This window comes from Takifugu flavidus, chromosome 13 (genome assembly GCF_003711565.1).
Source record: "Takifugu flavidus isolate HTHZ2018 chromosome 13, ASM371156v2, whole genome shotgun sequence".
Taxonomy (NCBI): Eukaryota; Metazoa; Chordata; class Actinopteri; order Tetraodontiformes; family Tetraodontidae; genus Takifugu; species Takifugu flavidus.
This window is the reverse complement of record NC_079532.1, coordinates 8,502,322-8,527,669: the sequence shown is the minus strand read 5'-3', so window position 1 is coordinate 8,527,669 and position 25,348 is coordinate 8,502,322. Positions and strand designations below refer to the sequence as shown.

Here is a 25,348-nt window from a genome sequence, read left to right as displayed (position 1 = left end):
CATTGCCACAGGTGTTTCACCTGGGCACCCCCCTCCGGCGCTAATTCCCTCTTCTGAGTCTTTAAATTCCCAAGTTTGTTGTTTATTGGAAGACCGGCTCTCTCTTCAAACACCAAATGAGGCCTCTGAATATCCCTAGAACATAATCAAATAAAGGAAACATGATCAATATACCAGATTTATTGAGAGCCAGAGAGGGTTTAACACATATAACAAATGTAGTGAAATGTCAGTTCAATTATTCTCTTTGTTTAAGTGATGTTATTTTCTGGCTGTTTAACCGATGACTCTTCAGGTGCGTGTAGGCGTGGAGGAAAAATGAGTTTCTGAGTTGTGCATCATTCAGTCAACAATTGAGACTATCAAAAACACATTTGCATTTTGCAAGCTGCGACTTGTGTTTTTCCCCTGGAAATTAGCAAGAAAGGATGAAAGTCCACATAAGTATTTTATATTATGTGTCACAGTGGTTGGACACGAATGGAGCTCATGAGGGCTGTGCACAGGGTGTGTTCGCTGCCACGGACCCAGAAATACAGGTCAGGTGAGTTTTTTTATGACATTTATTCACCTACTGTGGGAAAATAATGGCGCCGAGAACGAAAGAGGCGCGTCAAGGTCACAGCGCTCCCTTATGGTGACATGTGGTAATTACAGACCGGACTGGTTTGTGGAAACTTCAAGAACTTTTCTTTTTAAATTATCCAGTAGTTCTCAGCGAGACAAGACATGTTATTTTTCCCTCTTTTTAATTGTTTTATTTTCTTGATCCAAGGCTGAAAATGTGTAAAAATCATTATTGTCCAGGGGTTCCAGGAGACAAAGATGAATACAGATTAATATTATTTTATATACATTTATTGAGTTTATTTTTGTCTGTGTGTTATTTCCTATTTCATCCAGTTGGAATAAAGATGATTAGGTCAAATCCCCTCTTAGAAAAAAAAGTTCTCACAATAAAACATCAAACTCACTGAACTTTAAACTAATATTAAACTCAGTTATTGCAACAGAGTACGTTCCAGCAGTAAAAAAGGTTGAAAAACTTATCAGCATTTAAAAGGCTTGTTAAAAATGATTACATTTGTTATAAAGGGCAGATGTGGGCAGAAGCTATGAAGATGATTCATTAGGCACAAAGAACAGATGCTAAAGGCAGCTAAAGCTAATGCAGATTACTGCTCTCAATGATGTTTAGAATATAAAAGTACAAAAACAGCTGCTGCTTAAATTATACTGAAGCCTAAATTAGCAGAGACCAGCAAGTGTATATACAATTTATACATCCACAGAGTTCAGCGCCATCACAGAAACCATCCACAACATCCCCAATGTATAAAATATTTATATGTAAGTTTATGATAAATTAAAAAAAAGGAGCTAAATTTGCTGTGTGAGAACCACATTTTCAAATCTAAATTAAAAAAAGAGGGCCCCGCTAACATCATGGTGACGTTGAGGTCGGTCGAGGACGGCTCCATCAGGGACCGGGCCTGGTCCTAGTACACCCCGGGGCTGTTACGGATCCCACAGCACAGCACCATGGTGAAGATCATCTCGAAGATCTAAGCAGGTAAGAGAAAGTGAGTGTTTGGTTAAGGCCCAGATCCTCCTCTGGAGGACGGGACACTCACCATGATGACGCCGACCACCAGAGCAGCCAGACCGATCAGGTAGAGCTTCTCAGAGAACAGCTCGACGAGTTTATCGTGACAGCTCTGTGTGGAGACAGGACATAAATGAAAACTGGGAAAAAAAGGACCCAACGCTCCTCTGAAAGGTTTAAATCCCTTAACTGTAGCCCAGACATTGAGGGGACAAGTGTTTGGCATATACCTGAGACTTCAGGAAATCTTCTGGAGACTTTCTGGGACACAAAGTACTGGCTACTTGCTTGAAGAGCGCGGTGTCGTCGCCTTTACCGCAGCAGTCCAGCTAAAAGATGGAAAATCAGAGGTTGTTTAAAGGCTGTCGAGGAGAAAATGCCGGACGGTTCCACGTCATAACGTACCGTGGTGTGAAATACATCGAGAACCTTGATGGCAGCATCTTTGCTGGGAGATCCTGAGACATCCACGGCCTTGATGTACGCGGAATCGTAGAAGTTGATCAGCTCTTTGGAGATCTGAGGGTGAAAAATGGTTGAAAAAAACAACCCCAAAAAAAATCTTGGATGGAAACAATCACGGTCACTTACTGTGTCCCTGTTCATGAAACCCCAGATCGCTGCAGCCACCTCACAGGCAAAGAGGATCACCAAAAAGAAGAAAAACTACAGAAAGAAAAGTAAAAAAAAAACAAAAACATGATTACAGTCTTCGTTTATAGATGTGGCTTTTAATGCTGACTTGTAATTTTGAGAAAATTCTTAAAGTGGCGCTGAAATATTGGAATAAATGAAAAGTCTCTCACTGTCCCCAGGAGGCACTGAGACTCCTGAATGGCCCCATAACATCCAAGGAAGCCCACCAGCATCATGACAGCACCCACAGCTATCAGGATGTAAACGCCTGCAAAGACACGCACGCTCAGTGTGTTTCCTCATCAGCGCCGCTAGGGGGCAGCCCTGCCCCTGCGGCGTGGATCTGCCCAATATGCAGCTGATCAGCTGATACTGGGAATTAACTCAAGCACATGTTAGTTTTCCTTAGAGGTAACGAAGCACACCTGTTGAACACGTGGTTTCATCTGTAAACTTTTTTATTTTTTGAAGGGTTTTAGCTGACGTGGTGGACTTTGCTCACAGGAGATGAGGATATTTTTGGCTGGGCGAGTGTCCCTGTCGTCACTTTTTGGGTCAAACATTTGGATCAAATGCCTCGGAACTGCTGATGGAATGAAAGATTGAAATGGAACCTAATTCTGATAATTGTATTCTTGGTTTTCAGGTTTAAAGAAGTAAATTTATGAGATGTAAAAGGGGCAACTGTTACTGATTTCAGGCCAGTGAGTGCCTGTTGTTTGTCTAATTTAATCAGAAATGTAGGTTTTCTTTAGCAGATATTCTTTGCACTGATGGTGCAGGCAGCAGATGACACGAGCGCCACATGTTATCTGCTGCGTGCACGATCAGCCGTGCAGACGCTCTGGTGGGAGTCTGTTTCTGGCTCCTCTGCTCTCGCACACATGCGAGCAGCCTCTAATGCAGCCTGACAGGGCGCTCTGAAAGGACTCTGATGCTGCCCGGCTCCAGACACCTCGCGCTGCACCTCTCCAGCCTCTCCACCCCCAACCCCCCCCTTTCACTTTCAGGACTGGCTGTTTGCATTATTTCCACCGCCTTCCATTGCTATGACAACACCCTTTGAGGATTGAAGGCCATTGAGACTTTGAGGGAGACGAGCCATTTTATGCGGCCGTGGAAGTTCATTTAATTCTTGTCTCCCAGTGTGGTGGTGGTGGGGGGGGGGGGGGGGGGGGGGGGGTGGCAGGGGGTCATGGGGTGGGGGAGGGGGGTCCTTTTTTGGTCCCATTTACTATGTGGTTAAGTCCCAGATGAGCTGAGCTGACCCAAGTCTCACAGTATGCATGAACGATGATGCGGTGATTAATTATTGACGACCAGCAAGAGTCTGATAAATACGCCGTTTTTGTCCTGACACCATCCCAAAGGAGGAAAAAGACGGCAGCATTCCCTCGTGTGTTTCCCCTCATCCTCATCATCGGCAGCAGCATTCCTGACTTTCCATCAGCCTTTTAAATTCTAACTGGGAGAATAGAAAGAGGAATATTTGGTGTGAAAGTGGACATTTCTACAGTAAGGATTTTGTTTTCTGTTGCCATGGAGGCTACTAGTCCCGCCTTAGTGAAAGGGTGTTCTCAAATAATTCACACACGGTTTCACAGCAACTGGGCTGAAGGTCAACACTGGAGGCGTCATACTAAACGCTGCAGGGCAATCACCTATTATGGGGGGGGGGGCATGTTTAAATGGATCAGATCTGCGGTACATCGGTCCGCTTTTGCCTGCTAAATAAGAGGAACAGATATTTTCCACTTTTAACCTTCTGACTTCCTCTTAAAAATCCCCTTGTTTTTGTCACTTTCTGAGGTCGCACTGCTGCAAATGTTCTGCTGGACTTGCTTCCTGGTGACATCTGACTCATTAGATCATTTAAATCATCTACATGGAGACGTGAGGCACAAGATCTCCGAAGGAGCCCCATCAGAACACTGGAACCTGCCTCCCATCATAACTTTAGCCGCTGGTTAAGAGGCGTACTTTCAGCGGAACATAAATATCCCTTTTGTGCGCCAGCGCGCTAAAAACACCCGTTCCCAACTCTAATTTGAGGCGGTAATGTGCAGATGTTAAAGGTTATTTGTATCACAGAAGGGCGTATGTTGGAGGAAAGGGGCGGGGCAACAGAAGAAACGCACTCCAGATCTGACATGGGTGGGCCTCTCTCACCGCTCTGCCTTTAACATCACCAGAGCTGCTGCTATAAAAAGCTCAGGTTTGTGTACTTACAGAGGAGTAAGTATGGGAGAGCAGCAGGAAGCCAGATGTAAATTAGTGGGCTCGCTGGAGTTGACGGCCACAACAAACCGACGGTGGACCTTTGAAATCCAACAGTCCTGTCGTGTCCTCCGGCGTATGAGGCCACTCGGACACGGAAAATGATTTATACCACATGTTTCTGATGGAGCCTTCTTTTACATGAGAACGGCCAGTACTGGGACGAGATCCATGATGATTTACTGGTGCTCAGTGGCAGAACATTCTGAAGAGCCAGTTTCTAAACGAACATCTCGCTCTTCTACCTCGAAAACAGCGGGAGTTTAATTCATATTCTTAGGTGTGAGTTCACCAGCGATGGCTGTGTTTGAAGCACGTTAACTCACTCTGGTGGGACTTATATGGTTCCTTTCAAAGGCCAGTGGGACCGCTATAATATTGCCGCTTCTTGTTTAGCAAATTTCAATATAAAAAATTACTTGGTGAACATAATTAAAGAGGGGCTTCCCCGAGGGGCTGAAAGCAAAAGATCCAGATTCTGGCGGCTATTTTAGGGGAATTTGGCTGCCATCTGTCAGGGCGGCAGCTGAGGGAAAACAGCGAGGCGGCGTCTCCGACGGCGCGGTGCTGCGGATCTACGCAGGTCCTGCTTCCTGGCCCTCACTCAGAAGTTGCGACCTCACAACCTTTTAACATGGCTTGGCTCATACAGGGAGGAGAGCGCCCACAGAACAGCCCCCAGGTGACTGTCTGTGGCTTCGTTGACACCCCTGAGAGTCCTGCCAAGCCGCTGCAGCCCACCTCCACAGGTGACATTAAGACTTCCCCACATGAGCACATTGGTTTTATCGCTTTAGGGGCCTAAACTGTTGCAGCATTTGACATTCAGAGGTCAATGTGGCGTGACTGTGGGTCTGTGTACTCACTGATGTAGAAGGTTCCCGGCGCCTGGTGACCTTCGAACTGGAGTATGAGGAGGCTGCTGGTTTGATTGTCATGGCGGAGCCAAAGGGCCACTCCTAAGATCACCCCTCCAGCCAGCTGTCCCGAGGAGAGAAAAGCTTTTTATCATGTTCCCTCATCTTTTTCTTCCACCCTCTTTTCTTTGAGGACACCAGGGTCGCTTCAAACACTTAAGACAGATTGTAGCATGAATATTAAACCCCCAGAAGAAAAAGCCTGACTCATGAGATCAAATCAGTGTCTAAAACCTTCCTGTCCGGCCTCGGAGGGCACTGAACTGTCCCGTCCTTTAGAGGAAGTAATGAGAGGATTTCCTGGCACATGAGTGAACCTTAACACAGTCTGTGTCCTCACCCCATTGTCTGAAGCCCACCGATCAACTCTGTAGCGTATCTTTATTCTGCTTGATCTCTCCTCCAGAACTGGCTATCAGATAAACCAGAGATATCCTATAAAAAAAAACCCAAAGTGTATCCGAAACGGCTCGAGGTGTTGTTTTCCCCGTGTCTGTGTTTACACGAAGGCATCTGCACATTTCGGTGACATGGCACCGCTCTATTGTTCTCCAAGAAACAGGAAACTGAATCCTCCAGATGAAAAATAGCAAAATGAGGAAGAGAGGGCTCAGAGTTTTCACAATGCCGGGCAAAACCAACAGGAAATGCTCCATCATGTGAAGCTCGGACAGGATGCGACAGTTTTGCACTGATCCTTAGAAAAAGTGGGCGAACGCGTGGTTACCAACATGAGTGCAAAGTGGAAAAGAACACCCACAGGATGTCTGATGCGACGTAGCGTAGAAGTGGAGGAGAGCCGAAAAGCTCTTAAAACTATCAAAGGTTGCTGTTATGGCCGGGCAAAGGAATGTCGGGGAACAACTCGCAGAAACTCCTAATCTGGTGGGAGTCAGCCTGCTTAAACCAACAAGCTGCGTCCAATACTCCAAGAATCTGCCTGAAAACAGTTTTTACTGATGTGGCTGGCAGCTTATTTTAACTCAAACAGAAGGAAATCAGTGAGAGACAGGAGACGAGTGAGGACCACCCTGATCTTCTGTCTTCACACTGGTGCTCAGCCACGCAGAAAATTAGCGCTGATGAGGGGAAAAGAACATTTCACCTCCTGCCTGGCCAGGGTTTGGGATGTTTCTCCATTCTCTCCTCAAATTACAAGGCAGCACAGCTAACGACCAAGGCTGGGAAATGACCCTTTTCCCCTCCCGCACCTCAAGTTTTTATCACTTTTTCAGGATACAAAATGTACACAGCACTTTAACAAAATCAAACAAGGAGAATAAATGTGCTCAACTCACCCAGAAAATAAAATTAAAGAAAAATAACATATATTTTATGCACTTCGTACAGCCCGCCACAGCCATGGTGCCAGCTCGTCCTGTCGCCAAAAAACAGTGGACTGTCCCGGGTCAGTGCCTCCTTCCAGCCTGGTTTGAGTGTCTGTGCTGCAAACTCCTCCCTTATAATCAAGAGTGAAAAATGAGACAGAGAACTGCCCACCGACAGCGGGAACAGCCAGCTTCCCAGCAGAGCAGTCTGTTCTCCTCAGGTTCAAAACTGGACAGCTGCAATATAACAAAAATAAACTTCTGTGGGTGGTTTAAAAGGAAAATAAAACACAAATTCAACAAAATAACAATGAATGCCAATTAGAACAGTATAACACGAGGCGGATATTGTGCAGATGGATTGATTAACGGTTTGGAGGCGTTGATTTATGAGCATTTATTTGATTTCAATCAACAGCTGATTCTCTGCTGAGCAACAGCGCCCCCTGCTGACAGAGGAGGCGCCGCCGAGCGCTAATTGTTCCATAAGTGATGCGTAAAAAAGAACCTCTCTGCCAACACACGCGCTGTCGACGCAGCCCTGCAGTAAATGCAAACATAATCGGGCTAATTACCGGCTGTCTTCTCCAGTAAATCAGGGGGATGGAGGGAGAGGACGGCAGGGAGGAGATATATGATCTTTATGGCGTTATGGGCGGATCTTGCGCGTTCATGTCTCCAGGGTCACACTTTCTGTGAGTGAGGAGGGTGACTGACCACAAGCCCTCCCGGCCACGACACCAGAGAGAAGGAAAGAGAGGAGAAAATGACACGAATGGCAATTTAAGCAGCATTAATTGAAGGATGCGCCTCTCGTCCACTGGGCATGCTCCATCTGGTGTGAGGCAGGAACTGGGCTCGGCGTGAATAACACTCATTTGGGGCGTTTATTTGAAGAGGTTTGCTGCTCAGTCAGCTGTGGTATTTTGGTTTTAACTGGAGGACACACGATCCCCGCGCTCTTTTTCCCCCCAGTAACCTGTGGGTGTTCCTCCTCTGCTGAGACAAAGACCTGTGAGCGCACAGAAGCTGCAGGCGGCGCGTCGGTGTGAAGGAGGTGAGTCTGCAGGCAGCAACAGAGGAGGGACTGAAGCGGCGCCGAGGCTCCATCAGCAGCTGCCCGCTACGCAGTCACCTTGCTATCAAAGTCACAAACCTGCTCAAGACCGACCTGATCAATACCCGCAACTCTGGCAGCCCGGCGAGCTGCCTCCGTCCCGCTGCGTCTGCGCTTTCATCTCGACATCTTGGATTTACCGACGATGTGACGTTCCACCCTGAATGTGATGCTATTGGCTGCGATCGTTTTGGATTTCGATTCTGCACCCTGCGGTGAAGCTGGCATCCACACAGTCGTGGGTAAAAACACGGGGTTCTAGAAGAGGGGTCGCTTCCTGCTGCGCGTCACGCGTCGCTTTTGTAGTTGGCGAGAAACGACAGGTTGCCGTGCGCGCTGCTGCCCTTATATAATTGCTTCCTGCCGTCTCCTCGGTGCCGTGCATGACTGCTCGGATCGTCTAGGCTTACCTTTGCGATGAAGGGAACTTACTGGAGAAATGCCTAGGGGACGCGATGGGCCTGAGCGACGACAAGGATCGCATTGTGATAAACGTGGGAGGGATCAGACATCAGACATACCGCAGCACCCTGCGCACCCTACCTGGCACTCGCCTGTCCTGGTTGGCAGAACCTGATGCGCCCAACCACTTTGACTATGATGCCAAGATCGAGGAGTTCTTCTTCGACCGCCACCCTGGTGTTTTTGCACACATCCTTAATTACTACCGGACAGGTAAGCTGCACTGCCCGGCTGATGTCTGCGGGCCCCTGTACGAGGAGGAGCTGGCTTTCTGGGGCATTGATGAGACAGACGTGGAGCCGTGCTGCTGGATGACCTATCGCCAGCACCGGGATGCAGAGGAGGCCCTTGATAGCTTCGGCGGGGGGGGCTTGTTGGACCTGGTGAGCGATGATCCGGAGCCGGATCATGAGCACGCCGAGGACGAGGTGGATGAAATGACAAGGAGGCTTGCGCAGGCAGACACTCATGATCACAGGACTGGAAGCCTGTGGAGCCGCTGGCAGAAACACGTCTGGGCTCTGTTCGAGGACCCTTACTCTTCTAAATATGCAAGGGTGAGTTGCTCTAAGCTTTGCTTTTCCACACTTTGTGATACATTTTAGCTGAAAAAACATCATTTGGGTTCAAGACAGAAAGATTCTGCGATGGTGAACGCAATTTCCATCTGTTGCATGTGTGGGTGAATATATATGTTTAGAGGGGGCTTTTGATGACCTTGAAACAGCCCTCTCGGGGTCCCCGCAGCAGCGAGAGGGGACGAATATCAACCAGACTTTATCAATGGGCGGCACTGACACGCTAACCTCCTCCGCGTCCTCCTCTACTCTCTAGAGAGACAAAAGGGAATTTATTGTGTCTTTCCTGTGCATTTCCAACGATCCAGGCTGTCTAGGTCAGCTTCACGTTAGGACACCAGAAGCCTGGCACCACCAGGAGAACAATGGCAGGTCTCCAGACTAAATGAGGCTGATGTTAGACGTGACCAGTTTGGTCTTTCTAGTGGGCAACTGTCCACTTGGGCAGCAATAAAACAAGTGGAAACCTTGTGATATGTGATTCCCCCCCCTGTAAAGGTTGCTGTGCTGCCTGCTGGTTGAACAGATGTAAAGTACTGATTGGTGTAATTAGCCATCAGGCCCCATTCAGGCAGTGTAAACTGTATTGACGCATCCTCGCTCTTACAGCAAGCAACAGTGAAAGTGGTTTAGCACAGACGTCGCTCATTCACTCACTCACACACACACACGCACGCACGCACACACACACACACTGTCACACATATTCACAGACACACGCAGGCGTCCCCAAGGCAGAAAACTCCTCTGATGTGTCCTAAATTTACCAGTGAGCAAGACAAAGCGTAGAGGGGATTAACAGAGTTCCACCCCAAATGGCTGGAAGATTAATTAGAACTGAGCCTCAAAGCTAATCACAGCTTCACTTTTGCACTGTGTATTAGCCAACAGGCAGCAAAGAGTCCCCCATCAGGGCCCTGAATGTCACAAAGACTTCAGAGGCCCCAGTTTATGTTTCTACAGTCTTAATATCATCAACAAATCTGAAAATTACCGTCTTCGTTGAATATATGTGGGTACAGAAAAATACGCATTTTAGAGGGGGTGGACAAAATAATATTACATAATCCAAACCAACAACACCACAGACACAGTACTGATGGATCCAATATGCACTTTTTAATATTCCACCAGAATTTATTATCCAAATGTGAGAGATGAATGTAACACTGAAAAATGAATATTTATGCGGATGCTTCAGCAGTAAAGTAACAAACTAATGCTAGTGTGGTGATATACTGTATAAATCAGGTCTTCTTATATTCCGTCCAAAGATATACTGGCCCTTTAATTCAGTGACAATTATGGCCAACTGCTGATGAGATGGGAAACAGTATGTGGCCCCCACCCCCACCTCTGTGAGACATTCATATTCTATATTAAATTGCATCAACAGCCAGTCTGATCATCATCACTCCGGGGGAAGTGTGTGTGTGTGTGTGTGTGTGTTGGGGGAGAGCACAGCCGTGGGACGATCTGAGTGCCTGTTTTCCATCTGCACGGCTCCTTCCGTAACACGCAGACACGATGAGGCATAAATGTTGGACTTCCACCTGCTCGGACTTGCCCCTCCCCAGCTGCTGAACAACGCTGCACATGAGCGTGAGAAGCACCACAGGGTGCACGTATTCACGCCCAAAGAAACTACTATTGATCTGACTGTGGTGCTTGGGAGGATGATTAACTACCCTCCTGTCTTCCTGCTGAAGATGGGTCCATGTGTTCTCCAGTCCAGCACTGGAGATGTAAAAGGTTGTGAAGTGGTAGCATGACTGGAGGATAAACCCCGGCCTTGATCGATACCTGAGTGAAAACACTGTATCTGTTACCATCAGAAATATTAGAGCCTAAATGTGATGAAACTTGATCACCCAATCGATACGCAGCGTAGGATAAAGTGTACCTTTGCCGTGAAGGGAAATATGGGTTCCTTATAAAAGTCCGGTTCTCAGCACACGACCAGTCCCGAGAGCCGGTCGCAGAGGGCGTGACCTTGTGTAGGGAAAGACCTCCAGAGGATGTGGTGCCGAAGGGAAGAGCCCTGGCTAAATTTAGTCATTAGCACTGACACTGATGCCCTGTGTGCTGCTGCCTCGCTCTTTGTAATTCTGTAGGTGGGTTACCCTTGAAAACGCCGTGACCTTGAGGTACAGTAGTGACGGGGGCCCAATGCCTCATTGATCGTCTGCTTCCCAACGTCTTAATCAGGATGACCAGATAAGCCTTTTCCATCAAGATTGTTCTGAATCAGCACAGATTGGGTGACCTAATAGCGGCCTTAAATCGTATAGAGCGCCCCCTGGAGGCACTAGAAAGTAAACCGTCTGGATGGTGGTGTGGTGGCGCCACAGCCGCCTCATAGCAACAAGGTTCTGGGTTTGATTCCTGCCCAGGTTTTGTGTGGATTTTGCATGTTCTCCCTGTGCCTGCGTGGGTTTTCTCCAATTTCCTCCCACAGTCCAAAGACATGCACGCTGGTTTGATGGGAGATTGGAGGTGTGAGTGGCCAGGGATCGTTCCTGCCCGTCCGCTACTGAACAAATGACTCCTAAACTCGGTGTTGCTTAGAGCCTGTGTGTGTGATAGTCTGCGTATAATACAATATAATCTGTTTACTTCTGTTGTCTCATGGATGTTGCCTGATTGTCTTCTAACCACACGTGTGGAAATGTGATACTGGGCTCTCAGAAAACTTCCTGGGTGGTTTCTCCTCGTACAGCAGAAGGAACTCGGTACATGTCCCTCCCTAATGTCAGCGCCTGTTCTGGACCCAGTTCACTTTAATGAGGATCCGGATCACAGTTGCCCTTATAGCATCTTCTCTTCCTGGAAATGAGTTCACATGGTGATAGCGATGTTCAGACACAGCGAGAGCGCTAGGGAGGGGGGGGGGGGGGGGGGGGGCACCGTCTGTAATATGTTTGCTTTCATTTTCTCACAATTGATGCTTCTTAATGGTGCTCTAATAATTGTGCTCATTCTCCTCTCTGCCCTCCCTCCCCCCCCTTTCCCCGCTGTATCTCACGCCTGTGTGGCTCAGTGGGTGGCTCTGGCCTCACTCTTCTTTATTCTGGTGTCCATCACCACCTTCTGCTTGGAGACTCATGAGGCCTTCAACCCCATTATCAACCGCACGGAGCTGGAGGACGTGAACAACTTCACCGTAGTGCGCAACTACCAGGAGACGGAGACCGCACCCTACCTCACCTACATCGAAGGCGTGTGTGTCGTGTGGTTCACCTTTGAGTTCTTAATGCGAATAACTTTCTGTCCGAATAAATGTGACTTCATTCGGAACACGCTGAACATCATCGACTTTGTGGCCATCCTGCCGTTCTACCTGGAGGTGGGCCTCAGCTGGCTCTCGTCCAAGGCAGCTAAGGACGTGCTGGGTTTCCTGAGAGTCGTCCGTTTCGTGCGGATCCTGCGCATCTTCAAGCTAACCCGACACTTTGTGGGACTGAGGGTGCTGGGCCACACTCTGAGGGCCAGCACCAACGAGTTCCTGCTCCTCATCATCTTCCTCGCCCTGGGTGTCCTCATCTTTGCTACTATGATCTACTACGCCGAACGGATTGGAGCTAACCCCAACGACCCTCGAGCCAGCGAGCACACGCAGTTCAAGAACATCCCCATTGGATTCTGGTGGGCCGTGGTGACCATGACGACCCTGGGATACGGAGACATGTGCCCTCAGACCACCTCTGGGATGCTCGTTGGGGCCCTGTGCGCCCTTGCGGGTGTCCTCACTATCGCCATGCCCGTCCCCGTCATCGTGAACAACTTCGGAATGTATTACTCGCTGGCCATGGCGAAGCAGAAACTACCAAAGAAAAAGAACAGGCACATCCCCCGGGCGCCCCAACCAGGATCTCCAAACTTCTGCAAGTCGAGCATCAGCTCCCAGCCCCAGAGCCCCGTCGTTCACGACGATGTTTTCGAGATAAAGTTTCAAGGTAAGGAGCAGCGAAGCCCAGCAGCTGTTTTGTCTGTTCCCACACTCCAGACACCAGATTAAACCAATGAGTTTCCCACCGAAAAAACGATCGATGAAATATGATGAAAGCAGATTGTGCTCCGGATAAGACAACAGAGAGCTCGTGAGTAATTCTGCTATTGATTTTGTGCTTCTTAATGCCGTGATTCACTCCTCCTCTCTCTCTTAAGGCTAAATGAGAGTCTGCAATCAGCTGGTATTTGTAGTTTTACCAACGGCGTGCGCAGTCACTCCTGCAGCCCTCCGCCGGCTTAAGCGTGAAGATATATTGACCTCTGATGCACTTCCCTTCCCAGAAACAAACAAACAGAATGCGAAGCAAACATTAAACTACACGTGCGCCGATTCCAGGAATCCCAACTGCTTTCAGACAGCACGGAGCGATGCATTAAAAACCCATTTAAACCCGTTTTCCTCTTTTGGTTCCTTTCTCATCAGAGTCCAAGCTGAACGGCGAGGCAGCTAATGCGGCCCTGGCCAACGAAGACTGCCCCCATATCGATCAGGCCATATCTCCGGAGGAAATCTTCAGCCCCGGCGAGCGAGAGCGCCCCTGCTTCCTGGTCACCACTGCTGAACGCCCCAACCACACAGGGGGCAGAGTGAGGCGGGGTATGTACAGTAACAACCAATCACAGGCCCCTGCAAGACACTGACACCCTGTAGCTTGTAAAGTAGTCGAGGCACGTTCGTCTTTTCCTCTGTGCTGATGTCACACGTCAGATTTTTACACACACGCGCACACACACACACACACACACACCTTCATCCTTTTGGGGGGGAATGTAAATGTATATAAATCTCAACACCATCTGTCCGGGCCAAGCACAATCACTGCAAATGCCAACAACACCCGTCCACATCGACATAATATCTATTTTTTGATACCGTGCACAATGTAATACCCCTATTTATTTACAAGTGAGAAAGCTATTTTCAAGATTTATATGATCTAGAATGTGTTGTCTAACATGCCTAAGGAAGTATATATGTGCTACGTGTGCACCATGTTTGTACAGTTTGTGTGTTTTTAATGACAAGTACCATGCAGGATCCTGATCTTTGACTCCTCTTGACCATAACGGTGCATGACATGTCTTGCTGATGGGTGCTATCAGTATGGTGAAGGAGCACAACACAAAGGGAGGAGGGCAAAGATAACAGACCATTACGGGCAATTCATTCAAAATGGCGTACAGAATGCCACCTGTAGCTAAAAGAAAACCGCAGTCCCCACCTGTGCCTGCCATTTTTCGCAGTGTTATACTCCAAACCATTCCAGTACCACCCGGTGCATGCTGTTGTACTCCTGATGCACCCAATGCATGGAGAATAATAATCTGTCTCAAGTCTGTGTTGACCTGTTTCTCTGGAGACAAAAACAAGAAAGCAACAGGTGTAGTATAACCAGTGAGGACCGCCAAAGAGACAAAAGAAAACCAAACCAAACCAAAAAACCAAACCGAGTGTCGTGGATTCAGTGCTGCAGTGTACTCAGAACGTTCTCTGTTTTTCAACTGAAGGTTATGAAAAGCCTTGGAGCCTTAACAGCATGTCTGGCATGAGCGGGGATGCCTCTGGAGTGTCCTCAGTGTCCGCCCTGCCCTGCAGCCCACCCTGTCTAATGCAGCACTCACATTCTCCCATCCCATCCATTATGTAGCACGCTTGAGTAGCAGACACAATGCCAATGCCATTGGAGGGCCAAGCCACACCCCTCCTTAATTCTCCTGCCTTCGCTCTTGCGCTCTCCTCCCCTCCACCAGTTTTATTTTGTTCTCTCTCTCTTTCTCTGGAAGACTGCGTCTCAGCTGTGCTTATCCTTAAGCTTCCCCAAGGTCTCCTTGGGTGTGTCATCACATCCAACACTAGCAAACCGACACATGCCCCTCCGCATGGGTGACCTCAGTTGCAGACAAAGCACTGTTCTAACTTTACCACAGGCTAACGCCACTCTTTCCCTGGGTTGACATCATTGCCTGTTGCTCTGTTGCTTTTGATCTCATATACTTTTCTGCCAATAACTATTCCCCCCATCTGCTTTTTTTTTTGTTCTTTTGTTTTTTACAATTTTGTGAAAGACAGTTTTCATGATGTAAGCCCTGACAGCAGTTTGCTGGACATTACCAACACACGGCTTTTAAACATATCCCGTAGGAATCATTGCCAGCTGTTAAGGAAAAGTCCTCTTAAGTGCTTTGAATGATGTAAAGTAGAGACGTTATCAGTCCGAAAGTGCAATCCAGGCGAGAATCGATGTTACCCGAGTGGCCGTCAAAAACAAAACAAAGGGAGAAAAAAAAAAGAAAAAAAAGAATCCCATGAACGTGATGTTCACGATGCAATATGGAGATGAAGTCCTACGACACTAGTGATGAATTCTAATGTCAGCAGAGCTACAACTGTTTGTTCATTTGCATGAGTTGCATGAGAATTCTGTTCAACAAGAAACTAACTGTGTTGCGGTACCTGTGAGAAAAGTTGTCTTTCTTTCTAAAGCTTCTAAAGCTTTGCCACTTTTTATGCATTTTTGAGACAGCTTTACAAGAGACTCAGTCATAGCAGAGGTTTTTATGTAGCTGCCGTTCTTTGCCTTTCCCCAAAAAATCCATAGATTTTATTTTTCGCGTGTCTATTCGACAGGGGCCTCCTGCTAAAACAGGCAAATTTGGACTGAATGAGCTGTTCTAAAGCCCACTGATGCTGTTATGAGCATTAGTTTTATACAGGATACTTTTGTTTGGTAGCCTGCAGCAAACTAGCACAGCTGTGCTGCCAAAATCAAAGCAAGATTCGTGAATTATACAACGACGGCGCCGTCGAGGCGAAGCAAAAGTCATAAATGAAGCTACGTCCTAGTGTGGCATCAGTACACTTGATTCCATGCTTATAACAGTGTAACGAAAGCTTTATTTTGTAAGGCTATAAAAAAACATGGTTATTGTTGTAACGCAAGCAGAGGCGTGAAGATTTATTCTATATAAGGGATGTGATGCATTGCTGCAGGAAGGAAATGACGATTCCTTTAAAAGCCCCATTTTAGGAGAAATTTTGTATGATAAAGCACAAAACGACCAAGTGTATAGAGCCTAAATGTGTTGTGTTCTGATCAGGATGGCTCCTGCTGTATGTACGCCTATAACACAAAAAAATCAATACTGTTACAGTGTATTGACCTTGTCCCGATTAATATGCACAATTCTTTCAGGGCACTTTAACAAACTTAATTTAACCACTTAAACAAACAAAAAAAGAAATTCTCAAGGGAGATTTAAGCGCAGAGACTCATCAGTTTTATTTTTTAATTCCAAATGAGCCGAGTTTAGAGTCGTGTCTCTTGTGGTAATGTTCTATATTTGAAAAAAAGAAAAAGAAAAAAGAAGATAAATAAAATAAGAACATATTTTAAAAAAACAAAACAAAAAAAAACTTGTGACAATTTGATGTGAAGAGTTGCAGGTGAATTATATGCTCATGCAATTCAAATGAAAAAAAAAAGCGACAGTATGGGTTGTGGGTCTACTTGGGGAAAGGTAAATGCATGTATTTTACATTTATGCAAAAGAAAAGCATTCAAATAAAATATGTAAATACAAGTCCTTGCATGAAATAAATTTTATACACAACGAGTGTATAGACTCCGTCTTTATTCAGCAGCACATGCATACATACATCCTTTTGTTCCTCCACTGCAGCTGGAGCCTCTGCGCTCAAAAAGATCTGAAACCTGAATAAACGAGTGTGGCAGCATGATGAAAACCACACGCACGCATGAAAATGACCGAACGACTGTCCATCGACCTTTCAAAGCGAGCATGATCGGGCATGTTAATGAACTCAGAGTCCAGGCTCTGCGCAGACACCACGGTGTTGTCTGAAGCCTCGGCCGCGCATGGCAAAGACATGGTAAAGCTGCGCCTTTACCATGATGGAGCAGACGGAGCACATTCCCGTTCCCCTCCGAGCTAGTCCTCATCCCTTACCTCTGTCCGCACCTCCGGAGGTATCCATCCCCACCGCCATGTCCACCGTTCGACATGATCCGTGTAATAATTTCCTTTTTTTGTTATTGTTGTTTTGTTTCATGTGTTTTTTAGAGCCCCAGCGACAGCACCGGAGCAGACAGCCGGCAGAGTCAGTTTGTGTCATGAACCATGGTGTGCCAACCACTATGTGTATGACCCATAACGGCCCATCCCCCACCTGATAGTCCTGTAGCATTGTTGTGTGTATTACTTAGTACTTTTCAATGGGTGTGACAGTGACAACCTGTGCATCACAAACTCAGCATAGATGTAGCACTGAGGAACTTTCTGTTGTCGAGCCTTATGTAGCTGAGTATCTGTGACTGGTTACTGTGTTGTAAACTTGTGTGCCTATTTTCAGTGTGTGCCAGTGCTGTAAATGCGCTTTCTATGTGTGCAGAAGTCGTGTGTACCAATGTTTTTTTGAGTGGTCATCAATATTTGTGTGCTTCTCATGTTGAACGGGAAAAAAAAAAAAGAAAAGAAATGTTGCTCCGATTTGAACCCCCACCCCCACCCCCACCCCCACCACAGACCTCCCCCGCCTCCTTCACCCACCCCCCCGCAGCAAATACCCGTCTCCTGTCAGAAGACTCGAACAGTCCAAAAAAATATCAATAATCTTGCACTGTCATGATCACGTCTTTTTTAGACCTTTGCACTGTTTTGCACCAACAGACCTTTAAGATTCCTTTGGTAGTTTTATCAAAGCATCAAAGAAACAAACTTCAAAGCTCAGATTCTTCTTTTCCTGCACACGTGCAAACTCAGTGTGTGAAACCAATGCAGAAACATTCATGTCATACAGGACAAGTGCCTCTGTTATGCAAATTCCTCCTGACATGTCCATAAATGACGGATTAATCGGGATCTTACGTCGAAAACCATTTAACCTGTGAAAACAAGCACCAGCTCGGTCCTCACAAAGCACACAGATGCAGTAAGGCTGCATCGGTTCCAACAAAAAGCAGACCCCCCCGAACCCCCCCCCCCCCCACCCACAGTAGAGCCGCAGCTTGATCTTTTGTGGGAAAAGTTCATAGAAACAGGGGACCAACTTTTATACTCAACAACTTCAGACACACTGCCAACGGACTTACTGGGATCTGTGTGCGTGTCGGGTACAACAGGTCTGAATCTGCCAAGCCGAGCGGGACCGGGGGGGTGGCGGCGGTGCGCAGCCCGCGAACCGACATCAGAATACTGAAATTAAGAGTCAACCAAGAGGCGACTAGCGTGTGCCGTTCAGCGAGACTTCCGAGTGTGCGTTTTGAACACTGTATCTTGTGGTTAGTTCTCTCAATAAGGTGTTCGGTGATTGTTTTGATTGGTCTGTTGTTAAGGGAGTTTCTGTGTCTCTTTTGACCGATGCAGGTCAGACTTGTACGATAAAGTAGTGATAAATAAAATCTAAAAAAAAAATAAACCCAAAACAAAACAGAAACCACCAGTTTTTTTTTTTTCCCCGGTGAGTGTTGGTTTATTTTTTCCAAAGTAATTGCAGGTCAAATCATAAACGACAGCATATTAATTAATGTATGATTTCAGGGATGCATATGCTGTTAATATGCAGCAGGAATAAACTTATTTTAAAAAAGGAGACATGCATTCTTGAGTCCCAACCCCCCCTCCTGGCGCAGGACGCCCGCAGCTTATGAATATGTTAGAGAGGTCAAGTGCGGCCGACATGACACCACCAGGGAGGAAAGGTTACGACATAAAAGCTGTGCAAATAAAAAACAGACCATATATGTGACCAGCGAGGAGATAAATAAGTGATGGACAACTGCCAGGGGAGGAAATACGGCACTGTACGCGCGAGGGGTGAATCAGTATGAAGCGCAGAGATTGACGGCCTCCCGACGCTCAAGATTGCAGCAATAAAAGCAGTGAGGCAGAAAGATGGAGCTCCAGCACCAGTGGAGCCCATCCCTCACATGACCCGCAAGGGCTCCCTTCAGGAAGACGAGCGAGAGCCGTACCTGGAGCCGCAGGCACGGCCGTCTGTCATGGGAGGGGCCGCCCGGAGAAATGATGACCTCTGCCCACAGCCAATATAACTCAGCACACGGCAGTGTCTGCGGCGCCCGGCCCCCTTTGTGGAAGTAAAAGCAGCCCCTAAAAGGTGCCGACGGGCCGTTTAAAGAGCCAGTGAGTTTATATATTCAGTCTGATTTTCTTATTCCTCATCGCCTCTCGCTAAATAAATGTGGAAGTGCATTTCCTGTCTTCCGAGGCTGCAATGGCGGCGCACACGGCCATAGAGTGTCCAGCGCCGCAGCCAATCAGAAGAGGTCTCAGAGCAGGAACCAGCTGTGGCTGAAAGACGTCCGCGTGCGAACCGTCTCCACACATGCCGTGTTCGTTCCAGCCCCAGGAGAGGAGACGTCCACCTGAAACCAGAGGGGGTCATAGGTCAGTGGAGCCGACAGGAAAGGGACCCACAGGAGGACGTCAGAGAAAATTAGCAGTCTGAAAGAAAAAGGCGCACACACACACGCACACACACACACACACACACACACACACACACAGAGTCCAGAACAAAGCCTCCCTGCTCCCCACAGCTGCTGAGGTGTTGGTGGGTGTGGTCAGGTCTGCATCATTGAGGAGACACGTGCCATGGCAACACTGTTACCCAATAGGCGGCGTTGTCATGGCAACAGAGACGAGCTTGCTTTTCAAGGGTAACACATCTTTAAGCGCTTCACGTCCTGCAGCTGTGTGTCTCTCATGTCCTGTCTTTTTGCTCTTTTTTCTGCAGCAGCGGTAGTTCGTCTGTCTCCATGCTTCGCTAGCACACCTCTCACACACACACACACCACACACACACACACACACACACACACAGAGTCCAGAACAAAGCCTCCCTGCTCCCCACAGCTGCTGAGGTGTTGGTGGGTGTGGTCAGGTCTGCATCATTGAGGAGACACGTGCCATGGCAACACTGTTACCCAATAGGCGGCGTTGTCATGGCAACAGAGACGAGCTTGCTTTTCAAGGGTAACACATCTTTAAGCGCTTCACGTCCTGCAGCTGTGTGTCTCTCATGTCCTGTCTTTCTGCTCTTTTTTCTGCAGCAGCGGTAGTTCGTCTGTCTCCATGCTTCGCTAGCACACCTCTCTCACACACACACACACACACACACACACACACAAAATCAAACATTTGGATTTGCCAAGGGGGGCACGTGATGTCACACCAAGCAGCTTATGTTGCTGTGACTCCCTGCCAGGAATGGCAGAATCACAAACACGTGTAGCCGCTTTATCTAAGAAATCCCATATTTTCCCACCCGGACCAGCCCGGGTTTAATTAGGAGAGCTTAATCTGCCCAAACTGTCTGATCTGTGAAAGGAGAAAAAACAAACCCAAACAAGCCTTATTTTGGGGCTGCGCTTAATTCATGGGCTCACTGACTGGAGCGTTGCACATCAGTGTTTCCATGGCAACAAAGTGCCCGCACAACACTCTGCACTCGAATGATCCAAATCAAGACGCTCCATTCTAAAAGCTGCTCCCTTGTAAACAAATGCGAGCATTTGCTCGACACTTTGACGGTTTCAAACCTCACATCTAATTAGCGACAACAGACCCTCGCTGACTCCCTCGGAGCCGTTTGTTCACGTCGAATGTCTGTATTAACAAACGTCTTTCCCCAGATTGGATGAGCTGTGCCCCAGTGTCACTGGCCTATCTCCCACCTCTGAGCGCCGATGATGAATTTTAAACAGGCGGAGGACTTCTTCAGGTGCTAACGGGCAACAGATACCACGAGCAGCATGCGATGCTCTCCCTCCGTTCCTTTCCGCCTGACCTACTTCAGCACCAGAAATAGCAGCACTCAGGTCTCTGCTTCCAATCCGGTTTTGCTATTTCATTTCTCCTGCCATGCAAGACAAGAGGAGGAAAAGAGGAGCGAAAGGGCGCAGGAAGGAGGTGCATGAAGTTCACGCGAGGTCTCCCCTGAACTGCCACTGCTTGCGTCACGCATGACTTACAGAGCAGCTTTGGGAGAGGCGTCCCAACGAGGGACGCGTCTTAACTGTAACGGCACGATTTTGCTTTTTCCCCTGTTCTAAAGTTGATGTGCATTTGTCATTTACCAGCAGGGTCTTTTTAACCAGACCCACCTCCTTGTTCATCTACCGTGGATTTATCCGCACTGACGTGACAAAACTAGGGCAGCGTTCAAAGTTTAATGGGAGCGTTTTTACTCCCGAAATCTTTTAGTGCGACTCTGGGTCGACTGTACACTTAAATCCCATCCTAAAGACCTGGATTCTAAAGTCTTTGTTCATGTGTGAATCAGTGACTGCCATCCAAACACTCTGGAAATAAACCCATGCCTGCAGAAATGTGTGTGCACGTGTGTTTAATTCAGCCTGTTCCACTAATTGCTTCTGTCAGTGATATCCATCTCTCCCACCTGTAATTACTTCCTGGTGCAAGAGCCACAACGCAACCAGATGACCTCAAGGATCCTTTACGGCATTACCACAAGGATTAATATTTCACACTCACGTTAGTGTAACATATTAGCCGGCTCCCTCTCTGACTCTGCTGCACACAGGAGGGCGACTTGAAATAGCTGATCCTCTCCACCGTGCACCTCCGTGCACCTCCGTGCACCGTCTATTCCTTCATGTGCTTCGAGCGAGAGTCACGTAACGCCAAAAATGGAGTCTCTTGTTTCAGGGATGCCTGACAGCTAAAACTACTTAAACAGACTTTTTCCCCCCCAACAATGGATCCTTTAATTGGATAAAGTTGTTGATATTCAAGGCAACTGAAACATACGCACCTAGGATGGCCAGATTATGTTCAGAACCACATGTGATCTGTGGAGAAGAACAGGTGAGACAAGATTAAAATGCACGCGGAGGCCAGATGGTGGGTTAAAAAGCCCTAACAGCTCTCATTTGCTCCGCACACATGGAGACCGAGATGCTCTGCAAACAATCCCGGCCCGAAACGGAAATAAAAAGCCATATGTCAAGATAAAAGCGGCTTTATTCGGAGCTGCCGACAACTCGAAAGAGCAAAGCACAAATAAGGTTAGTGACGATTGCGTCTGTAAATACGTTAGCTGCTTCCTTGTTTCACGCTCATCAGATTGCAGCTGAAAAGTGGAGCAGAAATGCTGCTTCATTAATTCATACTGGAACACAGTACTGGGCTGTCTGGAGGAGTTACTGCAAGTGTCTGCATGCGCCTTGGCAAGAAAGAGAGAAAAAACCTAAGAAAGAAAGCATTAAATTGTGAAAAGGTTTCGGTCAGCAGCTTTTCTTCTCCATAACTGTGACAGGAGCTGAGGGAATACATGAAAACACACATTACTCTTTAAATCCATGAATAGAAACTCATCCACTGACTTCTGGACGTTGACAGGGCAGAATTTGTTGCTGCAGCCACGTTCATTGATCTCATAAAGGTGTGGCAGTTTACTAAATATTGACTTTGTTGGTGTGTGTGTGTGTGTGCGTGTGCGTGTGTGTGTGTGTGTGTGTGTGTGCGTGCGCGGTGTTCACAGGATAAAGGTGGCCGGATGGACTGAGAGATTCATAGTCATCTGAGCTAATCCATCTTCCCTTTACACACGCGAGATGACTACACCTTGTCATACACTATCACAGCAGCAATGATCGGTGCACGAATGATCCAGGACTTGCCCTTGGATGTCCCTGACATTCACTTTATTGGCTGCGATCTTAAGCCATATAGCTGCCATTAAGCCTTCAGGTTAACTGATGTAATCCCAGGATACTCACACATATGACCTTATGGGAGAGGAGGGCAGTGAGTGAATGTGTATGTATGTGCACTACACTCTAGTGTGAACCATGGCGAACGGACGCAAAGCGTGTTTGTGAGTGTCTGCTGCCCCCTGCTGGACTGATACTTTATTACTGCGCTGCAGATGCATTTAGCACGACTAAAACAAATAATTCAACTGCACTGTCCTTGTAGGTGTTTCAGTTTGAAAAAAATAGTCCCAGTGTCTTACTTGTGTTGCTCCCTGAAGAGCTGGAACTTCTTCCGGGAGGCGTACTTCTTGGTCCTCTGTTGTTGACTGAGATTCAGAGCTCTGACTGGTTGACGCATGTCTGCCCAGTTGTCCGTAATTACCTCTGCCCCATGTGAACACTCTCCCGGTCTCTGTGGGATGACACGCACGAGTCAGATGCTGCGTTACATTTCATCTACCTATTTAATATTTAAGATCTGCTCGTTGTCGTTCTTCATTTTGTGCACTGGCACTAAATGATTAAACTTAATGTGTGTTACGCTGCTGCACCTGTCTGGGCAACAATGTGCGTCCACCCACTCCAGACACGAAGAACCGTCTCCCCACCCAGCAGAGATCTCTCCACTGGAGTGGGAGAAGACAGGAAGGGTTCACTGCTGAGAAGCTGACTGTGTTTGTTGCTTCCCCAAAGGAACAAATCACCATTTTCTAGAGACAAGAGAAGCATAGTAACACGTGGAATGTGTTTATAAAAATCAAGACGATCAAATGCAACACGAATACAGCAAAGAGATATATCAGTTTGTCCATCATACCTGTCAGACACACGCAATGCATCGAGCCAGCGGCCACCACACGGGACATCTTCTGATTCAGACCTGCAAACACACATATGTGGTCCCTTCTGATCATCAGGGGCATAATATGAACTCTGGAAAAAACATGTGAAGTTACCTGGTACCAGAGACGGTAGAACAGAGCTGAGGTGTGAGGGGACGGGGCTCGGGCTGAGTGTTCTCTTCGCCTGACTCATGAGACCGATGCCCCACTGATACACACAGCCTGAGTCTGAAAGTAGAAGATAATAAAGAGGAATTGTGGATTAAGTCTGTTGTGGAGACATGCACCATTGTGAGTTACCTGTAACAGCCAGCGAATGTCTGAGTCCTGCTGCAACACTCACCACCGCTGCCTTTAGACTCTGAGAACCAAAGAGCTTAAAGTGATCGAGGCAAATAATTACAGATGAATACTGTATCACTTAGAGAAAAAGAAGAATCACCTCCACAATCTGAACATCTGCAGTATAGGCTGGCTTCTGACCGATGCCAAGTTGGCCAAATGCATTAGAACCACACGAGAGCACCCGACCAGAGTCTGTGAGTGTGATGAGAAAGAGAGATATTCAAATTGTCAGCATCATCAAACGTATTCCCGTATCAAGGGTCTCACCGGTGAGGAACAGAGTAAAATCCCAGCCACAGGTTACGTTGGTCACCGTCTGAGTCAGGCCGAGGCAGCGCTGAAGAGTTGAGATGTCCGTGAGGTGGCCAAGTCCCAGCTGACCTCTGTGATTCTGTCCACACACAAAAACCTCTCCATCCTCTGAAGTGAAGGCAATATTAACATTAGTTGAGTAACTCACATCACTTATAAGGCATGAAAGACATTTGGCCATTTATCAAAAACCATCAATTCCAATATGGATTTTAAATGACGGGTTTTTTGTTTTTTTTGATAGACTGTTTCTATTTCAAATGGCTTCAAAGCCGTTTAGTTGGTCCTGGAATTCAATCTGGGATCTGAGCATGTGGACTTTACATGTTCTTCCCATGCCTGTGGGGTTTTACAGGATGAGATGTGTCTTTGTGTGTCCTGGGATGGACAATTGATTTTCCAGGGTGAATGGACTCCAGCACCGTTGGTGAACAACTTAAAAGGAAAAGTAAAGGAATGCAATTCCAAAAAATACATTATCAGTAATAAGGTGTGTCCACTAGAGGGAGCTAAAGATTCAGATATAATAAAAAGGCTGTCTACCCGACCGGATTTCAATCCACTGGTATTGATGAAAGTTTCAAATTCATGAAATCGGGACCAGTCTAAGAGAAAACTCACCGGTAATGACCGCGGTGTGACCACCCCCGCCTGTCACCACCCGCACCGCCTTGTCTTTCAGCGCGGCGGCGTCACAGAGACCGGGCACCGGCCGGTCCTCTACCCCTCCGTGCCCCAGCTGCCCGTAGCTGTTGGCTCCCTGACAGACATGACGATCGCTTATCACCAGCATTGCAATTGTAAGAAATGATAATGATACTGAGGTTAGCCTTCGTCAAGGCTTAAAGGAAAATGTTTCCTTTACTTCTTGAGACAATTCGTCAACTCTTTAGCTTAAGTTAGCAGCAGAAGGTTGCTTAACATCCCCTTTAGTGTTCTTTCACTGCGCCGGTAAGTAATGACGCTTGTATACAGCTGAGGTCACTGACAACTTAAACATTTCAATATAAATGCAAACATACATACCCATGATTGCAAAGAAAACTCTGGTCCCCTTCTTGCTTGCATGGAGCACCAATGCCGGCCGTAAGGGAAGATTTGCGACACTGTCGTAAAACAGAACTCTCGACTCTAGCTGATTGCTTTAAACATTTCACAA

General features: G+C 47.3%; 3 protein-coding genes across 7 annotated transcripts; 1 reads left to right on the top strand and 2 right to left on the bottom strand.

Annotated features, from left to right (window-relative positions):
* Nucleotides 1–840: 840 nt before the first annotated feature.
* LOC130535739 (CD81 antigen-like) lies at nt 841–6,951 on the bottom strand. The gene is made up of 8 exons (XM_057050979.1): nt 6,735–6,951; nt 5,386–5,500; nt 2,413–2,510; nt 2,198–2,272; nt 2,012–2,125; nt 1,837–1,935; nt 1,635–1,718; nt 841–1,565 (listed from the first exon to the last, which is right to left on the bottom strand). Exons 1-8 carry the CDS (start codon nt 6,798–6,800, stop codon nt 1,500–1,502), a joined length of 717 nt encoding a protein of 238 aa, XP_056906959.1. The 5' UTR covers nt 6,801–6,951; the 3' UTR covers nt 841–1,499.
* Nucleotides 6,952–7,287: 336 nt separating this feature from the next.
* Nucleotides 7,288–21,301, top strand: kcnc1b (potassium voltage-gated channel, Shaw-related subfamily, member 1b). Of its 3 annotated transcripts, none has more exons than XM_057050972.1 (4): nt 7,288–8,900; nt 11,962–12,877; nt 13,357–13,530; nt 17,016–17,345. In XM_057050972.1, the coding sequence occupies exons 1-4, from the start codon at nt 8,337–8,339 to the stop codon at nt 17,123–17,125; spliced, it is 1,764 nt and encodes a 587-aa protein (XP_056906952.1). In that variant the 5' UTR covers nt 7,288–8,336; the 3' UTR covers nt 17,126–17,345. The 3 variants fall into 3 exon arrangements, with proteins under 3 accessions (XP_056906952.1, XP_056906953.1, XP_056906951.1); XM_057050973.1 differs by lacking the exon at nt 17,016–17,345 and adding an exon at nt 20,606–21,301 and having other exon boundaries at nt 7,291–8,900; XM_057050971.1 differs by lacking the exon at nt 17,016–17,345 and adding an exon at nt 14,442–16,548 and having other exon boundaries at nt 7,291–8,900.
* On the bottom strand, nt 18,382–25,318 carry sergef (secretion regulating guanine nucleotide exchange factor). 3 transcript variants are annotated; one of them, XM_057050977.1, is made up of 11 exons: nt 25,216–25,318; nt 24,811–24,949; nt 24,145–24,297; nt 23,975–24,069; nt 23,833–23,893; nt 23,647–23,760; nt 23,508–23,570; nt 23,242–23,400; nt 22,951–23,102; nt 21,748–21,784; nt 18,382–19,336 (listed from the first exon to the last, which is right to left on the bottom strand). In XM_057050977.1, the coding sequence occupies exons 1-11, from the start codon at nt 25,255–25,257 to the stop codon at nt 19,143–19,145; spliced, it is 1,209 nt and encodes a 402-aa protein (XP_056906957.1). In that variant the 5' UTR covers nt 25,258–25,318; the 3' UTR covers nt 18,382–19,142. The 3 variants fall into 3 exon arrangements, with proteins under 3 accessions (XP_056906957.1, XP_056906956.1, XP_056906958.1); XM_057050976.1 differs by lacking the exons at nt 18,382–19,336; nt 21,748–21,784 and adding an exon at nt 21,819–22,182; XM_057050978.1 differs by lacking the exons at nt 18,382–19,336; nt 21,748–21,784 and adding an exon at nt 21,939–22,254.
* Between the last annotated feature and the right edge of the window lie 30 nt (nt 25,319–25,348).

Bases quoted from the DNA above. Each gene is read 5' to 3' on its own strand.
- LOC130535739 (XM_057050979.1), bottom strand. From the start codon at position 6,800: ATGGCTGTGGCGGGCTGTACGAAGTGCATAAAATATATGTTATTTTTC. The intron at 1,936-2,011 runs GTACGTTATGAC...TCCATCTTTTAG, and splicing joins TCGATGTATTTCACACCACG to CTGGACTGCTGCGGTAAAGG. The intron at 1,719-1,836 runs GTATATGCCAAA...GTCTCCACACAG, and splicing joins AAGATTTCCTGAAGTCTCAG to AGCTGTCACGATAAACTCGT.
- kcnc1b (XM_057050971.1), top strand. From the start codon at position 8,337: ATGGGCCTGAGCGACGACAAGGATCGCATTGTGATAAACGTGGGAGGG. The intron at 8,901-11,961 runs GTGAGTTGCTCT...TGTGTGGCTCAG, and splicing joins ACTCTTCTAAATATGCAAGG to TGGGTGGCTCTGGCCTCACT. The intron at 12,878-13,356 runs GTAAGGAGCAGC...CTTTCTCATCAG, and splicing joins TTTCGAGATAAAGTTTCAAG to AGTCCAAGCTGAACGGCGAG.
- sergef (XM_057050976.1), bottom strand. From the start codon at position 25,257: ATGCAAGCAAGAAGGGGACCAGAGTTTTCTTTGCAATCATGG. The intron at 24,950-25,215 runs GTATGTATGTTT...CATGTCTGTCAG, and splicing joins AGTTTTCTTTGCAATCATGG to GGAGCCAACAGCTACGGGCA. The intron at 24,070-24,144 runs GTGAGACCCTTG...TCACACTCACAG, and splicing joins TTTTACTCTGTTCCTCACCG to ACTCTGGTCGGGTGCTCTCG.